At 37.7% G+C, this 18,342-nt stretch overlaps 1 protein-coding gene across 4 annotated transcripts in view; it reads right to left on the reverse strand.

Annotated features, from left to right (window-relative positions):
• The window catches only part of LOC126373283 (uncharacterized), a 99,865-nt gene that overhangs the window by 31,313 nt on the left and 50,210 nt on the right, over positions 1-18,342 (reverse strand). The window contains exon 1 of one of the 4 annotated variants that reach the window (XM_050019367.1): positions 10,492-11,313. The exons of the other annotated variants lie outside the window; for them this stretch is intronic. Within the exon in view, the coding sequence (XP_049875324.1) occupies positions 10,492-11,239 (748 nt within the window). The 5' untranslated portion in view covers positions 11,240-11,313. Of the gene's footprint in view, positions 1-10,491; positions 11,314-18,342 lie in introns of those variants that run through there. 4 annotated transcript variants of the gene reach the window in all.

Raw genomic sequence — 18,342 nt, forward strand, 5'->3', positions numbered from 1 at the left:
ATTAAATGGAAAGAGATATAGGTACGTGGTTCTAGGTCGTTTTGGTATACCGTAATCTGTATCCCACGGTATCAAAGATACAATCACGCTTGTGATCCCCAATGGTGTGGGCAGAGCCACAGACGTACAACCGATTCATCTATTCCTATTTATATCCATTAGCTTTTCGAACGCCGGAACGCAAATCTCAACCAGACACAATGTAAAGTCTATTTGGCAGATGGGAGGCAAGAAATCCGTTACTTATAGTCCTTTTTGATGAACGCGTGACTTAAGTACATTATACTGTCGCGGGTTTGAATCCCGGCTTGAGCTACAAGCCACTGAATTCGTATTTATGACTGTGAATAAATGTTTGGATCATAGATATTTAATATCACGTGGTTTTCGTGGTTTGTGCCCGGTTAATGGCCCCATTACTATCTATATGCCGCATTGTTATACAAAATAAATGTTAATAGCAAAATCAATGTAAACTAGAAATTTACATTCATTTTGCTATTTGCTATCATTGTTTATTTGTGCAGAAATAACCTCCCACCTACCTACCTGACCTACGGGGTATAATGTAGAACCCTTGTCCAGGGATACGGGTGGAGACCTCAACGGTTGCAGAGGCAGAGATGGAAAATGCAGGACGGAAGGGGCAAGTCACAGGGGCTGTGACCTGGAATCTGACAGAAGGCAGCAGTAACTGTCAGTATTATTTAGAGGCGGAGGACAGGAGTCCTAGTACGGCTTAGAAATAGACTACTCTGGGCGACATCCCACTCGCGTCAGACAGAGTACTGCGGGGCGAAAAGCAAGAGGGAAACCACTGTCCAATTCACCCCTATAAAAGTAGCACGGAGAATGTTACACCGACAAGAGCGTGGCTCTTATATTAGTGATGAAATGCAGAAATAAGTAACCATGTAAGAAATCTGAACAGAAATAACAGAATGTTGGTCAGGTTATTAGTACAATGCCTATATATATAGTTTATCCATATAAAACAAAGTAAAGACTGCATATTCACTAGTTATAATTAGCAAACAAAAAATCAGCAAATTTTCATATTCATTGCTTCCTTATTCGCTTCCCGCCATTCACCTACCACAGATAATGAATAGCTTACGTTCGGAAATTCGCTTTAACACAGATAACGTTTAAAAACTCACTTTTCCCATTGTCTTTATATTGAGAACACTTTGCGTAATTCTTAATAAGAAATTAGGTAACCACGTCCTATTTCCACAGATTAAAATTTACTATCGTAGCTAATTAAATCGATATCGTGGCGTATAATTTTAATATGATTAATCGATATTCCGTATCGAACTGTGTTGTTTTGATGGGTCAATTTCTCGGTCGTTTATCGAATATTTTTTTCTTGATTGCTTTAGTTATGCTTTGTAATGAGTAGGAATTAATAAAGAAATGTTCTGTAACGGTTTAATTTGTTTTATGAATCGTTTTGATTGGCTGAAGATAAAATGGTTCGTGCTGTCATTATTTTGTTATGGGCTAGTAATTGCCTGTTTTAAGATCAATAGTACAGTCACTGCACCAGTAAAGTAGTACACTTATTAAGCAAAATGCTTGGAACTATTTACCGTAACTACGTACACAAAGGTTGCCTGGAAGAGATTGCTACCAAGCAATAAGAACGCCTATTCAACTCTTTCTATTTCTCTTTCGTTTTGTATTTCCTGTGTGTGCAATAAATTATTCGTAATGTTATGTATGTTATGTACCTACTTAATTTAAATTAGTTGAAAACATTGAAAAAAGTGCAAAGTGTATTTAAAAAGTGTACAAAGAAGTGCACATAAGTGTATTAGGCACAGAGAGGTTAAAATGGCCAATCGAAGCAATTCATCTAAGAAAGCAATATTGCTATTTGTTTGCATTGCAAACTTGCTTTTATATCCGCAAATCTTGATTTCTTAGATGAATTGCTTCGATGTGCCCGTTTTAACCCCTCAGGTTTTTACTGTGTCAAACTGTGAATAATAATTGGTACACACTTGACATCGGTACTCACAAGTTGTACCGTTCCAAACCGGTATGATTGTCACTTGACAAATATTGTCGGTACAGTGGCTTAGTGCTTACTTTTGTAGAGTAGACTTTTAGCACAGCCCGGACACTTGATATAAAACACCTTGTTTTACACAGACACTACACGTTAACGTTATCGTACACGCGCATCTGTGTGTGTGACTTCTGACGCCCATACGTTTGTAAACTAAAGTAAGACCGAGGGGGTGAGGTAAACCCAGCTCAGCCGCCGGTGGGGAACGGAGAGTTGCCGTTCTATTACATAGTATTATTCCTTTTTCATAGCATAGTGCCCGATTAGTGTTAAAATGATCGCCCCCTATTGCATGGAACATAAATATGGCTGTGACCCGCGCAGGAAAATATATGAACACGCGCCGATAAGCACTGGTCGGTGCCGACAACCTGTCGGCACTGTTCGCTGGTAAGCGCTTATAAGTTAAAGAGAGTGGGGTTGAACTGGCGACAGCGGTTCTTTCCAACCTCTTTATTCTATTCCGTGGTCGTCTTCCAAATTCATATTCGTCACTTTTCTCGTATTCCCTTCATCCTTCTTCATCACATGCCCATAGGTACCACGCTAACCTCAGAGCGTAGGTATGTTAGAGAAAGAAAAAAGGAGTAAGTACATAAAAAAAACTTTATTGGTCATCAAAAAACTTAATATCATGAACAATTACAAAAAAGTAGTACAAAAAGCGGCTTTATTGCTAAGGTAGCAATTTCCTCCAGACATCTTTTTTTTTTAATAATAAAGTACTTTGAAGGACTAATGTGCCTCCCAACTAATGAACACGAAAATTTAAGCGTTATCTGTATCAGTAAACAGTTACATTTGGAATGAAGACGAGATTTACGTGCAGATTGCGAACATGTTACGGTAACCGCTCAGCCTATGGGAACGGATGTCCATAACGAGGACCGGAATACTTTTATGGTCTTTTCGAGAATATAGCTCATCTAACCAGAGTACGTCAACCGGTATCGAAAGTACTGATTGACGATAAACACAGGTAATTTGATCAGGGAGTTGCAATTGGAGTTTCTATTACTCACTTTCTTTACGATTAGATTAGGGTTGGTAAAACCACGTAGGAATTTTTACATAACATAATATACTTAACATAAATAGTCACTATTGAGCCGCCAAAGGCCCCTGACATGGCTCATGTATCGACTACTTACTTACATCAGTAATTAGTAACCGGGACCAACGGCTTAACGTGCCTTCCGAAGCACGGATCACCTTATTTTTTTTTTCTTTTTTTTTATGATCAGCCAGTAATGTCCTGACCAAACTAGGGACCATAAAGTAATTTTTGTGATATGTCCCTACCGGGAATCGAACCCGGGACCTCCCGATCGTGAGCCCAACGCTCAACCACCAGACCACGGAGGTCGTTAGCATAACAATATATCTCCATAACAGTTATGTAAAATCATAATTCGTTAATGCAAAAAGCACACATATTTTTACTCCCTTCCAAAATATTAAATTCCGTAACTTAATTTTTGAAGCCAAGAGTGATGTCGGTTTGGAACTAAAAGAACCAAAGGAGCTTAAGAACAAAACAGTAACAAGGCAATGAATACCCAAACCCTTAAAACGATAGGTTCCAAAACGGAGAGTTCAAAAGGAGGGTCGAGACAGGTGGGTTGCAACCTACAACCTGGGTTTTTAATGCACCTGTTTTTGTTTCAAAGGTTGAAGGAGAGTTGACGATGGCTGATTATTGAGTACTAGGGGAATGACCGGCTGGTAATAATAGGTTAGGTAGTAAGGACAGAACGTGTCTCGGACTGTAATCAGTTCTCGAATTTAAATAATCAAATTCATAATAATATTAAAATGCATCATATCGATTTTATTTTTACTCGAGTGAGTAATCGATTTGTAGGTTATACTTATATGTCATAATAACACTGGCCAGAAAAAAGTTGATGCTTTTGGCGGGCTGTCATTACGAAAAAACTAAATAATTTTCAGAGAACAAAAGAAGGTGCATTAGAACAGAGAACAGAACTCAGTGAACATTCAGATTATTCAGAAACAGATCAGAGCAGAAATAACAGTGTATTTTCAGATATAACAATCAACAACAGTTTTATCAGACTTCCTGTCGATGTGCAGGAAGAATATTCAGTTAAGGCTTATCATCATCATCAGCCGTACGACGCCCACTGCTGGGCATAGGCCTCCCCCAAGTTAAGTTTTATAATACTTATATATTTTCCTAATTACTTAGATATCAGTTATGCTATAGGTATTTGTATTATTTGGTATAAATCGACAAAGGGAACAAATGGAATTGCATTAAGAGGAGAGAACAGAAATCAGTGAATATTCAGATTATTCAGAAACAGAACGTATGCTTATGATGAAATAGTCCCTATATTGATATAATGTGAGAATATAGTCGTGAGCTAATGTTTTGTTATGACTATATTAAGTATAAGTAAGGACAATTTGTTCAGGTGGGGTTTCTCGGATGACTCGGGCTTAAAGTGCAAGTGCGGCACTGTTCACCAAACAATGGAACATCTTACACCGTGTCCTGCGTGCCTGAACACCTGCACGCAGAAGAATCTGATGAGCGCTGCAGATAGCGTCATACTTGTTGCTAAGTTTTGGGCCGATACTATTTAGTTTGCCATCGACACGATAAGAAGAAGTCTATATTGGAGTAGTTAGAGGTGTATCCAGCGCAAGATGAACTAAGTACACAAGTAACCTTGTGGTTAAGTCTTGATCATCGCAGCGATGATTATAATGATAGCAAAGATTTATAAAAAATAAAATTTTAAGTTGTTTGACTTATTGATATTTTTGTCAATTTTGGCGGATTGCACTTCAATTTTATATGTATAAGCTTTGCAGCTCCACGGAAGTGCTGTTTTTCACTTTAAGAAAAATATTGGGTTAATTATATAAATGCCAAATGAAATTTATATTAAGTTAGCCAAAATCGGTGCCACTGATTTCAGTAATTCTGTTCAAATACAAATACTCTACATTTATGCACACTTATACCAAAAATGGCAACGTATTCATTCTGAAGACTTTTGGTAGTATCTAATATCGAAACTCCATTATTACTAACTCCCAAATCTTAAAGATCATAATATCAGAAGCAAAAGGAATGTTCTAATTATCTCAAAATATAATTAAGTCTTTCGATATAATTACTAGGTTGCTATAATTAAAGCAGTTACTCATTTCAAAGGCTGTTTGTAGGTCAAATTCTTAGATAGGGTCTATGAAATAATTAGTCGACTTTATTATTTATTTCTTACAACTTTTTATTCTATGATTGTTTGTATCTGGTGTTGCATAACATTATTATTATTATTATTATTATATATATATATAATAAAATTTAGTTTTGTAATTAATTAATTATGTTTCAGCTACGTCATTTTCACTTCCTATTATATATGTATATTATATTATCTAATGGATACAATATTATGCTACACTGACCTACTCACCTGTTCTGAATTTATTACGATCATTCGGTCTGGGTCATTTAATACAAGACATGACATTTATTTTCCGAGAGATAGAAGGAATCGGAAAAGGTATGCCAATATTTTACGAAACGTTTTGTGAAATGAAAATGTGGCATAAAAATTGTGGGAAAGTTTTTCGCCCAAATGAAATACCGAAGTAACGAAAAAATTCATAAAGTAGTAAAGTCAATGGATACAGTGGTAACCGTGATTTCGTCGAGGTAAATACACGGTACGGATATAGTCGAAAAGTTTTCCTTCGATATAAAAATCGACAATAGCGGGAGCTGTCTGTCATCTGATTTTTTCGTTGTTTTTCTTTACCTACTCCACAGTCTAGAAGTATTATCGTGTCCTGTCCGGACCACTATTCAGTAAACAACTTCTATAAAAAAATACATCAAAGCTTTAAAAGAAAATGAATGAAAGGGGTCCAGCTAGGGAGTACTAAGGGGAGCAATCGAACAATAAGCCAAAAGAAGCGCGGAAACTCTATTCCTTTACGAAGTGTCTCCTATACTACAATCTTGTTTATAATTATAAGCTTTAACTCGAAATTATTTTTTCTAACCTACTCATTTGTATTTCAAACATAAAATCTAGTATTTTTTGTGTATTCAAATAAATCTAATATTTCAGTAGGTACATTCTATTTTCGTGCTTTTCCTTGGAAAGTGAGAAATACTATGGAAGGATAATGAATGGGAATTTGATTGTTTATGGTGTGAAAGGAGGATGGTTAATGAATGGAACGTAAGGCAGTTTTTAAAAAGTAAGAAAAGGGAGTCTATGGTGCGATGTCGGCCGGGTGAGCGGTTTTTGTTAAAATATAAGTAGTAAAGATATTTAAAATATCCCGTGTTATTTCTATATCCCACATATAGACAAACCTAACAAATCAATATAATTAGAAGTTGTGTACTGAATAGTGGTCCAGCCAGGTATCACACAGTATCATAATCATAATCATCATAAGACACCTTGGTCCCACTGTTAGGCACAGACCTCCCCCAATACGGAGGTATGGAGTAGAGTCCCCCACGCAAGTTTGTTTAATAACACAAATTATCTTATAGACTTTCATAATTGGAACAAAAGAAAAGAAATAATCGTATTTTGACCTTTACTGTTACGGCAATGGAGCGTGAACTGACAACTTAGCATTGTGCTTTTGACACGGCAATATTTGTCACGGTTTTTGTGACACAATGTTTGACACAGTCTGACACTTTGTGACCTCTGTTGTCCGGAACAAACTTGATTTCTAACGTCAGCCTATGGTTATTCAAATTGACAATGGAATTATGAAAGACAAAGGAAGAAAGTAAAATGTGTCTGCTCATGTTACGGAAGTGATGCTTTATTAGTAAAACGCTGTTTAACATAATGAATGAAGTTTTATTAAATTTCCTATTGTTAATGGAATAACTAAGAAAGACAAACAGTTTGACGCCTTCTCTGATGATATAATATAACCATCTGCTTCTCATTCTGTCAGAGCAAATAGTCAGTCAAGGTATACATAATAGTTAGCAACACCCAGAATGTCCAATAATTAAGGACGTTCAAGGTGGCCGTATAGATAGAAACACTCTAAGTGACCAAAAACACCGGCACAACCTGCGTGTTCAAAAAGTTGGCCACAACCTAATCGACCACATATTTTAGAACATCTTGACTGCTTCGATACGATTGGCGCAGTGAGTGTTGTCATATTTACGACGATATAATTGAGCCGAACTATTTGATATTGAAAGCGTTTCGCGAATCTGGACGATTAGGTTGTTGCCAACTTTTTGACCACGCAGGTTGTACCGATGTTTTTTAAGAATGAAAAAATGAAAATGAAAAATGAAAAATGTTTTTATTACCAGAAAACAATACAAATTGGCACATAAAATAGGATGAGTACTTATATTAAAAATATATCCAAATGAACAGAGGTTCCCAAACTAGGCGGAGCCTGTATCTTGGGAAGCCGTAAAAAAATGGGTACATGTGATATTGGCGCATAGTTTGCCAAAGGAAACTTAAAATTAAACTTACATCTAAGTATTAGAGCGAAGGGTGTGTGTTAAGTAGCAATATGAATGTGTGAGTATACGAGTTTAGTGTATGCCAGTGTAATAGTAGAAGTAATCATAACAATAATAAGTCAGTATCAAAATAAGTGCATATGTATTTATGTATGTGAGAGTGTATGTGTGGGGGTCAGAGTTAGGATAATTTTATGTGTGTGAGGGTGTACGTTTTTCCAATTTATGTATGTGAATATAAGTATGTGTGGGTGTAAGGGTGAGTTTGTATGAAGGTATGTTATGAACGAGTATGTTACGCAAGTATTTTTAAAAGAAGGTAGAAGATATTAGATGCAAGGATGTAAAAGTGATTCCGTAGTATCATAGTCAAGGGACTTTAACCATGTTACAATTGAGAGTTTTGCAGCCCTAACAGTGCTGGATTTGATGTCACAGTGGTTAGCAACTGTGTTATAGATTTTAGCCCGAGCATAGTGTCCCAGACGTTGGGCAAAACTTGTATTTACCAGAGGGACTTTTATATTGTAAAGAATAAAATAAATTTAGTTTTTGGTCACTTAGAGTGTTACTATCTATACGGCCACCTTGAATGTCCCTAATTATTGGACATTCTGGATATTGCTAACGATAATAATTTGCTTCTGATTGTACCTTCATATTATTATGTGCGATAGACTGAAATCTGTCATAAAGTGTCCTAGATGTCAGATTTGAAATGAGAATGCTTTCATACAATTTCTTTTTACTAACAAACAACTAGTTCCAACTATAAACCAACGATTCTTCCTCGTTAGAAGCCCAGTTCAATAAAATGTCTGTTACGTTTCATTGCATAACGCGTAACCGGAAATTGGATAGTATTTGCATTTTTATCGTTAAGACATGACCGTGTGGGTGGACAATATACTTGTATGGAATGATGGATTTCCTTTTTATCAAAAAGATAAAATTTTTACTTTTTTTTTTTGTTGAACAGGATTGGTAGCAGAGCCACGAGTAATGAAACAAACTGCAGCTAAATTCAATGCAAAGCCCTAATATGGACATATGGTGACAGGTTTTCCAACAATCTGGATTGGTGAAGTTAGTCATTGACTTCACAACCCACAAACTACAATCACCCCTCATGACTTACGAAATGCTCAAGATGCGAGCAACTGAATGTATTATTATGTCTTTTATTTACTGCCAATCCAGTAGATCATCAACTCCCTAGCATTATCCCATTTATCACAGGGTTTGCTTACCTAAGCTGAAGATTGGACAGGTCCGGTTTTTTACAGAAGCGACTGCCTGCCTGACCTTCCAACCCGCGAAGGGAAAACCAACCTCCTCCATACCTCCGAAAATGCATTTCTCGGGAATGTGGGTATCCTCACGATGTTTTGATCCAAACATAAATTCGAAAACAAATTCGACAATCAAAGGCATGTGCTGGATTCGAACCTGCGACCTCAAAGTGAGAGGCAAGCGTTCTACCAACCGAGCTACAAACGAGCTATTAAAAAAAAACTCTCAATGCCAGAGCGCAGATCTACACAAGACACAATGTATAATTTATTGTATCTGACATCTCGATAAATCATGAGTTATGTCATCAATAAAACACAATTAAAATGTTGACTTGAAAGTTTTAAACACAAAATACCTGACGTGAAAATATTGATGACTCTATCGGAAGTTACTTAAAAGCCGTGGTAGCCCAGTTTGTAGAACGCTTGCCTCTCACTTTGAGGTTGCAGGTTCTGGATTCGAACCTAAACCAATTAGAATTTGTTTTCGAATTCATGTTTGGATCATAGATGATTATCACGTACTCAGCGGTGAAGAAAAACATCGTGAGGAAACCCACATTCCCGAGAAATGCATTTTTGGGAGATATGTGACCTAACCTGTATTAGGCTGGCTTTCCCTTCGCGGGTTGGAAGGTCAAACAGGCAATCGCTTCTGTAAAAACTCGGACCTGTCAAATGTTCAGGTTAGGTAAGCGGACTCTGTACAAAACGGGATAATGCTAGGGAGATGATGATGACTATTGTAAGTTACTAATTATTTTTAAATTATTGTTTTTTCAACATTAGAAACTAAATACATGCAAATTTGAAAGTTGTTTTGTAGATACAACTAAATGTTACTACAAAAGAGAATGATTGAGCTGTTCTATAGGCACCTAATCTGTACTTGATAGTATCATCTGATCATCACTTTCTATCAAGTGAAAAGATCATAATAATTATAAAGAAAGAAATGCCAGAACTCATAAAATATTTTGTTAATTATACACTCGATGTAAACGTGGAGAGAGTTGAGGTCGTAAATAATGTTATGAATAGTGTTGTGGCAGGATTAAGAAATGATTAAGAGATTAAATAAATTGGTAAATTTGACTACTTAATGATCTAACACTTAGGTATTAAAATACATATAAACTTGTTATATTAAGTTGAATATATTTAAATAACTAATAAGCTTAGTGAAGTAAATTGCTAAGTAGAGTTTTCTAAAAAGTACAAACTCATGTCACCACTACATAGAGATGCATTAACTTCTGCGCAGGATTGTAGATTGCAAAGCGTAGACTACAGGTTTATAATTTCCTCACAATGATAAAAATAGCTGGACGACATAGCGCAAGGATAGACGTACCGGTTCGATGAACAATGAACCTCCTGATGAAGTAACGGTCAGAGGCACAATACTCCAGTCGTCGGCATCTGAACACACGAGCTTTCGACTTTCGCCCATTCACAGAACACAACTAATACATTAACCAAAACAGAACAAGAAAGCGCCCAAACCGCCAGTTCACATACGCGACAATGCAACAAAAACGAATTTTCACACAAAATAATTGGACGCTCAAAAAGGAATTCTAATTTGAAATCGACAAGACATTCACCTCGTGTGGGAGCGACGCGCGCACTGGCGCTCGCGCGGCCTGCAGAACCCGTTTCGTAGAAAAAAACACCTCTTCCCGCGTCTACCGCCGCTGCGACCCTTTGCATATTTCCCTGGGCGCTATTTATCATTCTACCATTATCCAGGTTTTCTTGCAACTTCTCTGGAACTAGTTGTGTGTCGAGTTGATTGTCCGGTCGACCGTCGGCCTTCACCGTCGCCATGTTTGGATTAGTCAGGTTTTGGCGCGAAATTTCTATTTGGCCAGGCGCCTGATTTGATACAGCTATGTGTCTCGGCACTATAACTGGTATCCGGCCGTAAACAGGTTTATTGGTACTGTATTTTTGTGTACAATCAATGATCCGCGGTTCGGGTACAGGTTGTGAGTGTGCAAATGCGTTTACTTTCAATATTTCATTGGCCTGTTGCAGGAGTCTTCTCTGGATGTTTTCGATTTCACCTTTTGATGCTTTGGAGTTCTCCGAGAGCTCGGCAATGAGTTGGTTCACGTTGAAGTCCGTCATTGTGTTTTGTGAAACTATTCTCTGTTGGATGGTATCTGTAGTGTTATTGTCTTGTGGGATGTTTTTGTTCACATTTTTGTCCTCTGTTTTCCCCGGGGCTTTGACCTTCATGTCTGTGAAGTCTGGCGGGGTGACGACGATTGCTGGCAATTGTTCCTTCAAGGCGTTAATGGTCTCTTTTCCTTTGCCTCGCTTCACTCGCCGCACGGTTCTACTGGCCATCACATTGTTGCTCACCAAATGTTGATTGCTTTCACGTTTAAGTACATTTTTACGTATATTTAATGGAAAAAGTGATTAACCTTGAATACAAAATTGAATAGGATTTAAGTGTCTGATTTATTGAGGCTTTTACATCTTTGACTCTAGTTTAAGGATTAATGACGGACCTTAAAGAGTTTTCAATTCAGTTAAATGGTTAAGGAGTAAGAATTTAAAAGATTGCAGTTGATTAAAACGACGAAGAGGATAATCTCATCCATACCCATCCTTCCTAGAATTAAGTTATTTTTGTACGTTGGAATGAAAAAGAAATAACATTAAGATGCTTGCTAATGTAGTGAAACTCATTAAAGACCGTCTTGTCTTCTTGTAATAAGTAATCAACATACTTGGTGTTGGTACTAATGACTATCGTACATTTTAGATGTAAACGGCTTATTCATGGAAATCTCTTTAATTGAAAGAAGTCCGGAATCTTTTGTACCTACTATATAGATCGAAATAAACATTATTCTGCTTATAAATCGAAAAGGCTCATACACCAAAACCCAAGCCCACGCACTTCGATCAGAAGGCATGTCACGTGCGATTACAAACATAATAATGCAAATAAATACAGGTTGGCTCTCAATCGGGGAGCGTCAGTTCGAACCCCGGTACCGTACTCCCACCATCATCATCATCACCAGCCCATTAACGTCCCCACTGCTGGGGCACGGGCCTTCCCTATGGATGGATAGGGAGATCGGGCCGTAAACCACCACGCGGGCCCAGTGCGGATTGGACTCCCACCAATTAGTTATTAATTTATCATAAGTGGAGATTTCACTAACACTCTTGGCTCGACCGTTATACGCGGCGATACGGCTTACCACTTATCTTGTTGGTCAAACCTACGAATAAATAATTCGTAGGGTCTAACAGAAAGCTCCGTGAGGTGTGGGTATTTAAGTAGTTCATCTTGGTGTATTGTATAGTTGTCGACGAGGGCTAGAGGACATTAAATATAAATATTTAAAAAAATCAAAAATAAATAAGAGAAAATTAAATTAAAAAATAAAAATTGAAAATAATAATACATAATAATAATTAATAATTTTCATAATTTGAATTGAATTGAATGATTAGAGAATTTATAAATAAGAGATAAATTAATAAGTTGAGTTTTTTTATAATAGTTTTTTGTTTTGTCACTTTTGCAAATAAGTTTTTGTTTAGTCTTACAAGAAATAGTCAGCAAGGCTAGGATTAATGTTAAAAGTTAGTGAAACCAATATTTTTCTGTTTTTCTTTTTTCTGATAGTGTTCTAGTTGTTACAGTGCTTATGAAACTTTATTTACATTTTCTTTTTCAAATTTTTAACAATAAGGACATAACTTTGGTTTACAAAAGACCTTGTATGAGTTGTCTAGTAATAGACACCTGATAAACTATGTGCTAATGTGGGATCAGCGATGTAAATCAGAACCAATATGACATCTTGTCAGCACAATAGGCTGGCACACTTTCCTTACTGGTTTCATAATCGTTACAGCTCAAGATCTACTTTATGTGAGAAATCATTGTGTACTTACAATGTATAGTACAACATAGGACATGATGTTTTTTCTCACACCGCCGTGTCTATTGTGATATATTCTGGGATCGGGCCCATTCTATTTAATTGCGGAAAAGATAAGTACCTACATGTGATTTGCTTTGAGGAGCTCGGTGGCGCAGCGGTAAACGCGCTCGGTCTGCGATTGTTGAAGTTAAGCAACTTTCGCAAAGGCCGGTCATAGGATGGATGACCACAAAAAAAAAATCTCTAGCTCCTCCGTGCTTCGGAAGGCACGTTAAGCCGTTGGTGCCGGCTGCATTAGCAGTCGTTAATAACGACCAATCCGCACTGGGCCCGCGTGATGGTTTAAGGCCCGATCTCCCTATCCATCCATAAGGAAGGCCCGTGCCCCAGCAGTGGGGACGTTAATAGGTTGATGATGATGTGATTTGCTTTACGATTGATTGTGGTAATCGAGAAATACAGGGTGTTAGTGACATCGTAACGAAAACTTTGATGATTCAGAACATGAATTTTCCGTCGCAAAAGTATGGAACGGAAAATAATTTAAAAAACTAAAATCTTCATCAATTTTTGAACAGGAAAATCCACTTGATATCAACTCAGAATCGTGGTCTGAATCATCCCCCTCAGTATTTGTTACGATGTCACTAACACCCTATTTACTTGTGTGTACTTGTACAGGATGCAAGTGAAATCGTAACAAATACTGAGGGGGATGATTTAGCTCATTATTTTGGGAATTTTCCTGCTTTGTATTTTAATAGAGATATTAGCGAGCGAAATGAAAGATGACCAACTCAGTATTAATGTATAATAAAGAGTAAAAGATCACAAAATTATAATAATATAAAAATCCTAACTTACACCCCCGTTGCTAAGCGCCATACCATCAACAATACCTAGGCAACGGGGGTTGCCAGATCTGACGCCAACAAGAGATAAAAATATAAGTTTAAAAAAATCACGCACTCTCTTCTCTTCTTCTTCTTATCGTATGGGTCGTGAGGTAGAATACCAACCTCATCAACCCTGGTGTCAGGGTTATAATTGAGCCGCCAAAGGCCCCTGACATGGCTCATGTAACGATTACTCACTTACATCAGTAAATAGTAATCCGGACCAACGGCTTAACGTGCCTACCGAAGCACGGATCATCTTACTTTCGGACAATCAGGTGATCAGCCTGTAATGTCCTAACCAAACTAGGGATCACAAAGTGATTTTTGTGATATGCCCCTACCGGGATTCGAACCCGGGGCCTCCGGATCGTGAGCCCAACGCTCAACCACTGGACCAAAGAGGCCGTTACGCACTAAAAGTATGAAACAAGAAAATAGGTATATTTCTCTAAAACTTTTGTTTTTCTTTAAATACTTACTAAATTAATAAATGTGTTGAATATAAAAAAAGGATAATTATTATTAAGCAACGTAATAGAGATTAGTGAGTGTGTCAATTTGACAATATTTAAATGAATTTAATTTGCATATTATTATCAACCCACGAGGATTAAAACTTTGTTTGACAAGTTACAGCATAATCTCTTGATAACGACATTGTCCAAAATGAACAAGATTTTGTCATACTGACATAATTTTATATAAACAGCCTATTTTACATCCCACTGTTGGGGTTATTCCCGTCATCAAGATTTTTTTTGACGTGACTTATTGTAGATTTGCCGCAGATGACACTAACTACTTGGCCGGACAAATGGGGAGCGCTGAAAGCTCTCACCCGGTACAACATTTAAGACAACAGGCCTGAGGCTGCCCAGTTGGGCGCGAACCTCGGCTCAGGGCGTCGTCTGAGAGGAAAAATATTTGAAAGAATTAATCGATCCTAATAGGTCGATAGCAATAAGCGCTGATTGAGGGAAATCGTCGAAATCCGCGGGGTCGGTATCGGGGTTCTGAAGTGTTTGGTGTCGCGAGCTGATTGGCCGCCTCTCTATGGCTAGAGTAATCGGGTCCGTCGGTAAGAGAAGTACGGAGGAGTTAGGGGACATCTCATCCCAGTCTTAAACTGGGCCCAGGGGCGAGTTTGCCCTTATCTAATTTGATAATGGGTAACTGGGCCCACTGAGGTGCATACTCCACCAACATAGTGGTCTAATAAGTCAATGCGCCGTGATAGTCTTGTTCGAAGAACGCGTGACTTGCATCCTTAGTATCACGGGTTCGAATCTAAATGCGACTTTATGAGTTTGAATTCACGTTTGGATTATAGATAATTGATATTCATATTCATTTATTCGTAATAGTTCGTATTATACGTCATATCGTATATAATCTAGGTTACATTCTTTTAGTAGAATAGTTTTTTATCATTACTCATTACAAAAAAATGAATACATTACAGTAATAAATAAGTCATTCTTAAATAGTAAAATAAAATTATGAAATAAATTCGTTATAACTATAGAATGTGTGCTCAAGAAGCCAGAGTTTGAGTCGAGATTTAAAACAGGGCTATGACGGTGCGTCAGTGATATGACAATGTGTGTAGACTCACCCCCTATTTGACATTCAGAATTTGCCTTTCAACTGTTTTAAGACAGTAGTTAAACAGAAACTTTACAAGAAAGATTATTATAAAGTTAGTGATTATTTAGAAGATATGAATGCATGGAATTAACTGTCTGAGAACTGAGGCAGCTAAATTACTACTTATAACAATATTTTATGTTTTTTTCTAAAGAACGTCTAGTACCCTGTGCCGAGGTTTTTCTTGCAGCTTCTTTTCCCCGGCTATACAGGTTGAGAGAAGCTGCAGTAGTTTTAGGCGGATGAGACGTTCGTTATGTAAAAATTGACGATTCAAAGTGTAACTATGTTACCTACTGAATAAAGATATTTCTGAATTGAATTTGAATTACATAGGACTTAAATATAGCTGACGAGAAGTGAGTGTATGTACCTACTAATACTAATATACCTATACGCCTACTGCTTCGGGGATTCTGGCGTGATTTTTTTAATTACAATTCCAAGTGCGGATGCGAGTTGTCTATTGGCCTGCCCACCTCTGTAGGGATTTGTGCGTAAGTTGTCCCTGTCTATCAACATGAATTGAAACCATGCTGAATGTATTACTGTCCCTAAAGTACCGTTAAGGCTTTAATACACTTACGTAACTTCCGCCATGACCATTTTCGATGTGGACAGCTTTATAGTCAATTTTATGAATTTTATTGTAGCAATAAAATGTATATGGGTTCCGTATTGGGTCCGTAGAAGATATTTCCAAGTAAACACGGTTAAGGCGAGACTTGTCAAATGAAACGTACTTAAACATAAAATACACAGCACATTAGAAGAGTACGGATCATACTGCCGTCGTCTGTTTTTCCGACTCGTTATAATCTGCTACAGCGAATAGCAATTTGCTAGGTAAGCGTGATCCACCCTAGACCACATTGTCTTTTACCATCAGGTGAGATTATGGTGAAACGCGAGGCTATTATATTAAAAAAAATACTCCACCACGCTGCTCCACTGCGGGTTGATAGAGGTGTTTTTATTACGGCTAATAGTTAGGACCAACGCCTTAACGTGCCTTCCGAAGCACGAAATCATCTTACTTTTTCTTCTTCTGATTCAAGCCTGAAATGTCTCTATCAAACAAAGGACGACCTCATAAAGTGATTTTGACAATGTCCCCGTGGTGAATCGAACCCGGACCTCCAGATCGTGAGCGCACTAACCAATAAACCACAAAGGCTGTCACAAATGAAAGGTAGTTGGGAATTTATGGCTCTGTCCACTTCCTTTGGCTATTTAAGACAATGGGGAGAAAATACAAGATTTTTACAGTCACAATTCGGCCTCTGTGGTCCAGGAGCTGAGCGTCGGTCTCACAATCTGGAGGTCGTGGCTTCGATTCCCGGTGGAGACACATCGAACAAAATATCACTTTGTGATACTGACCCTAGAAAAGTTGAAAGAGTTCAGGACATAGGAGGCTGAAGTCAGTACCTGATTGTCTAAAGAATAAGCTGACTTCTTGCGTTGGAGGAGAGAATCAGAATCGTTCATTCTGCAGAATATATTCAACGTAATTAACATGGATAAACTTGTTAAAAGTTGATTTTACTACGTCATTTCGCAAAGTGTTATGGCTGAGGAGAACATATGACGGACGCCGTTAGTCCCGGTTACTATTTACTAATTAGTTAAGTAGTCGTTACCAAACCATGTCAGGGGCCTCTGGCGGCTCTAAAACCTGACACCAGGGTTGGTGAGGTAATCCTCCTCATAATCCACACGATACAACAAAAACTGTATACTTAACACGTTCACTGTGTATGAAGCACATATGGGCCAATAAATATGAAACTCATACGTGCATGACCCACATGTGGGGCACATTTTTCTTGTCATAGTCTAAGTTTCATTTACACAGTGAATGTGTTAAGTTAAATTTAAGTTAGGTATACGTGCATAACCCACATGTGGGGCACATTTTTTCTCGTCATAGTATGTCTAATTTTCATTTACTCAGAGAACGTGTTAAGTTAAATTTAACTTAGGTACGAGTATAAACGTTTTGGTGGCAGTTTATTACTGCCTATATCAAAAGTCTCTCGCAACCAACGGTAAAGTTTACAGTATTCTGGTGTTAATATCTCGCTAGCCAATGAACATTGCCTGTTGTTATTTATTATTGTATAATATCGAGAACATGGTTCATTGTTCCGTATACACGCAGTAACTATACTACCTAACTATACAATTTTATAATGTACCTACTTACTTATAATTATTACCTATAGCTGTTTTCTATCTCGGCAGTACGCGTGCGCTTTTTATGCATCTCATCTCCTTAGCTTTACCTCGTTTGGTCAGGGTGCGCTAACCTAACTTAACCTGAAGATTTGTCAGGTCCGATTTTTTACAGAAACGACAGCTTACTTATTCATCATGCTTATAGCATTTTCTATGATACTTTTTAGGGAAAAATACGCCAGTGGTTTCCCTCTTGCCTTCCGCCCCGCAGTACTCTGACGACGCGAGTGGGATAGCGCCCAGAGTTGTCTATTTCAAAGCCGTACTAGAATTCCTGTCCTCCACCTCTGGATAGTACTGACAGTTACTGCTGCCCTCTGCCAGGTTCCAGGTGTCAGTTCTGTATTAGCCATATAAAAATGTGACTGCGCGAAAGTTAGTCAGCTTTAAGCTAAATAAATACATGGTATACAGGGTGTTAGTGACATCGTAACGAATACTCAGAGGGATGATTCTGAGTTAATATCAAGTGGAATTTTCCGTCGCAAAATTCATGTTATTTTTTTAGTTTTTTTTTAATTATTTTCAATTCTATACTTTTGCGATGGAAAATTCCACTTGATATTAACTCAGAATAATCAGCTGAATCATCCCTCTCAGTATTCGTTACGATATCACTACACCCCATACAAGTACATACAGTAGCCATACAAGTAGGTATGGGTGTTAGTGACACTGTAACGAATACAGAAGGGGATGATTCAGACCATGATTCTGAGTCGATATCAAGTGGAATTTCCTGTCGGAGAAG

Source organism: Pectinophora gossypiella, chromosome 15 (assembly GCF_024362695.1).
Source record: "Pectinophora gossypiella chromosome 15, ilPecGoss1.1, whole genome shotgun sequence".
Lineage (NCBI taxonomy): Eukaryota > Metazoa > Arthropoda > Insecta > Lepidoptera > Gelechiidae > Pectinophora > Pectinophora gossypiella.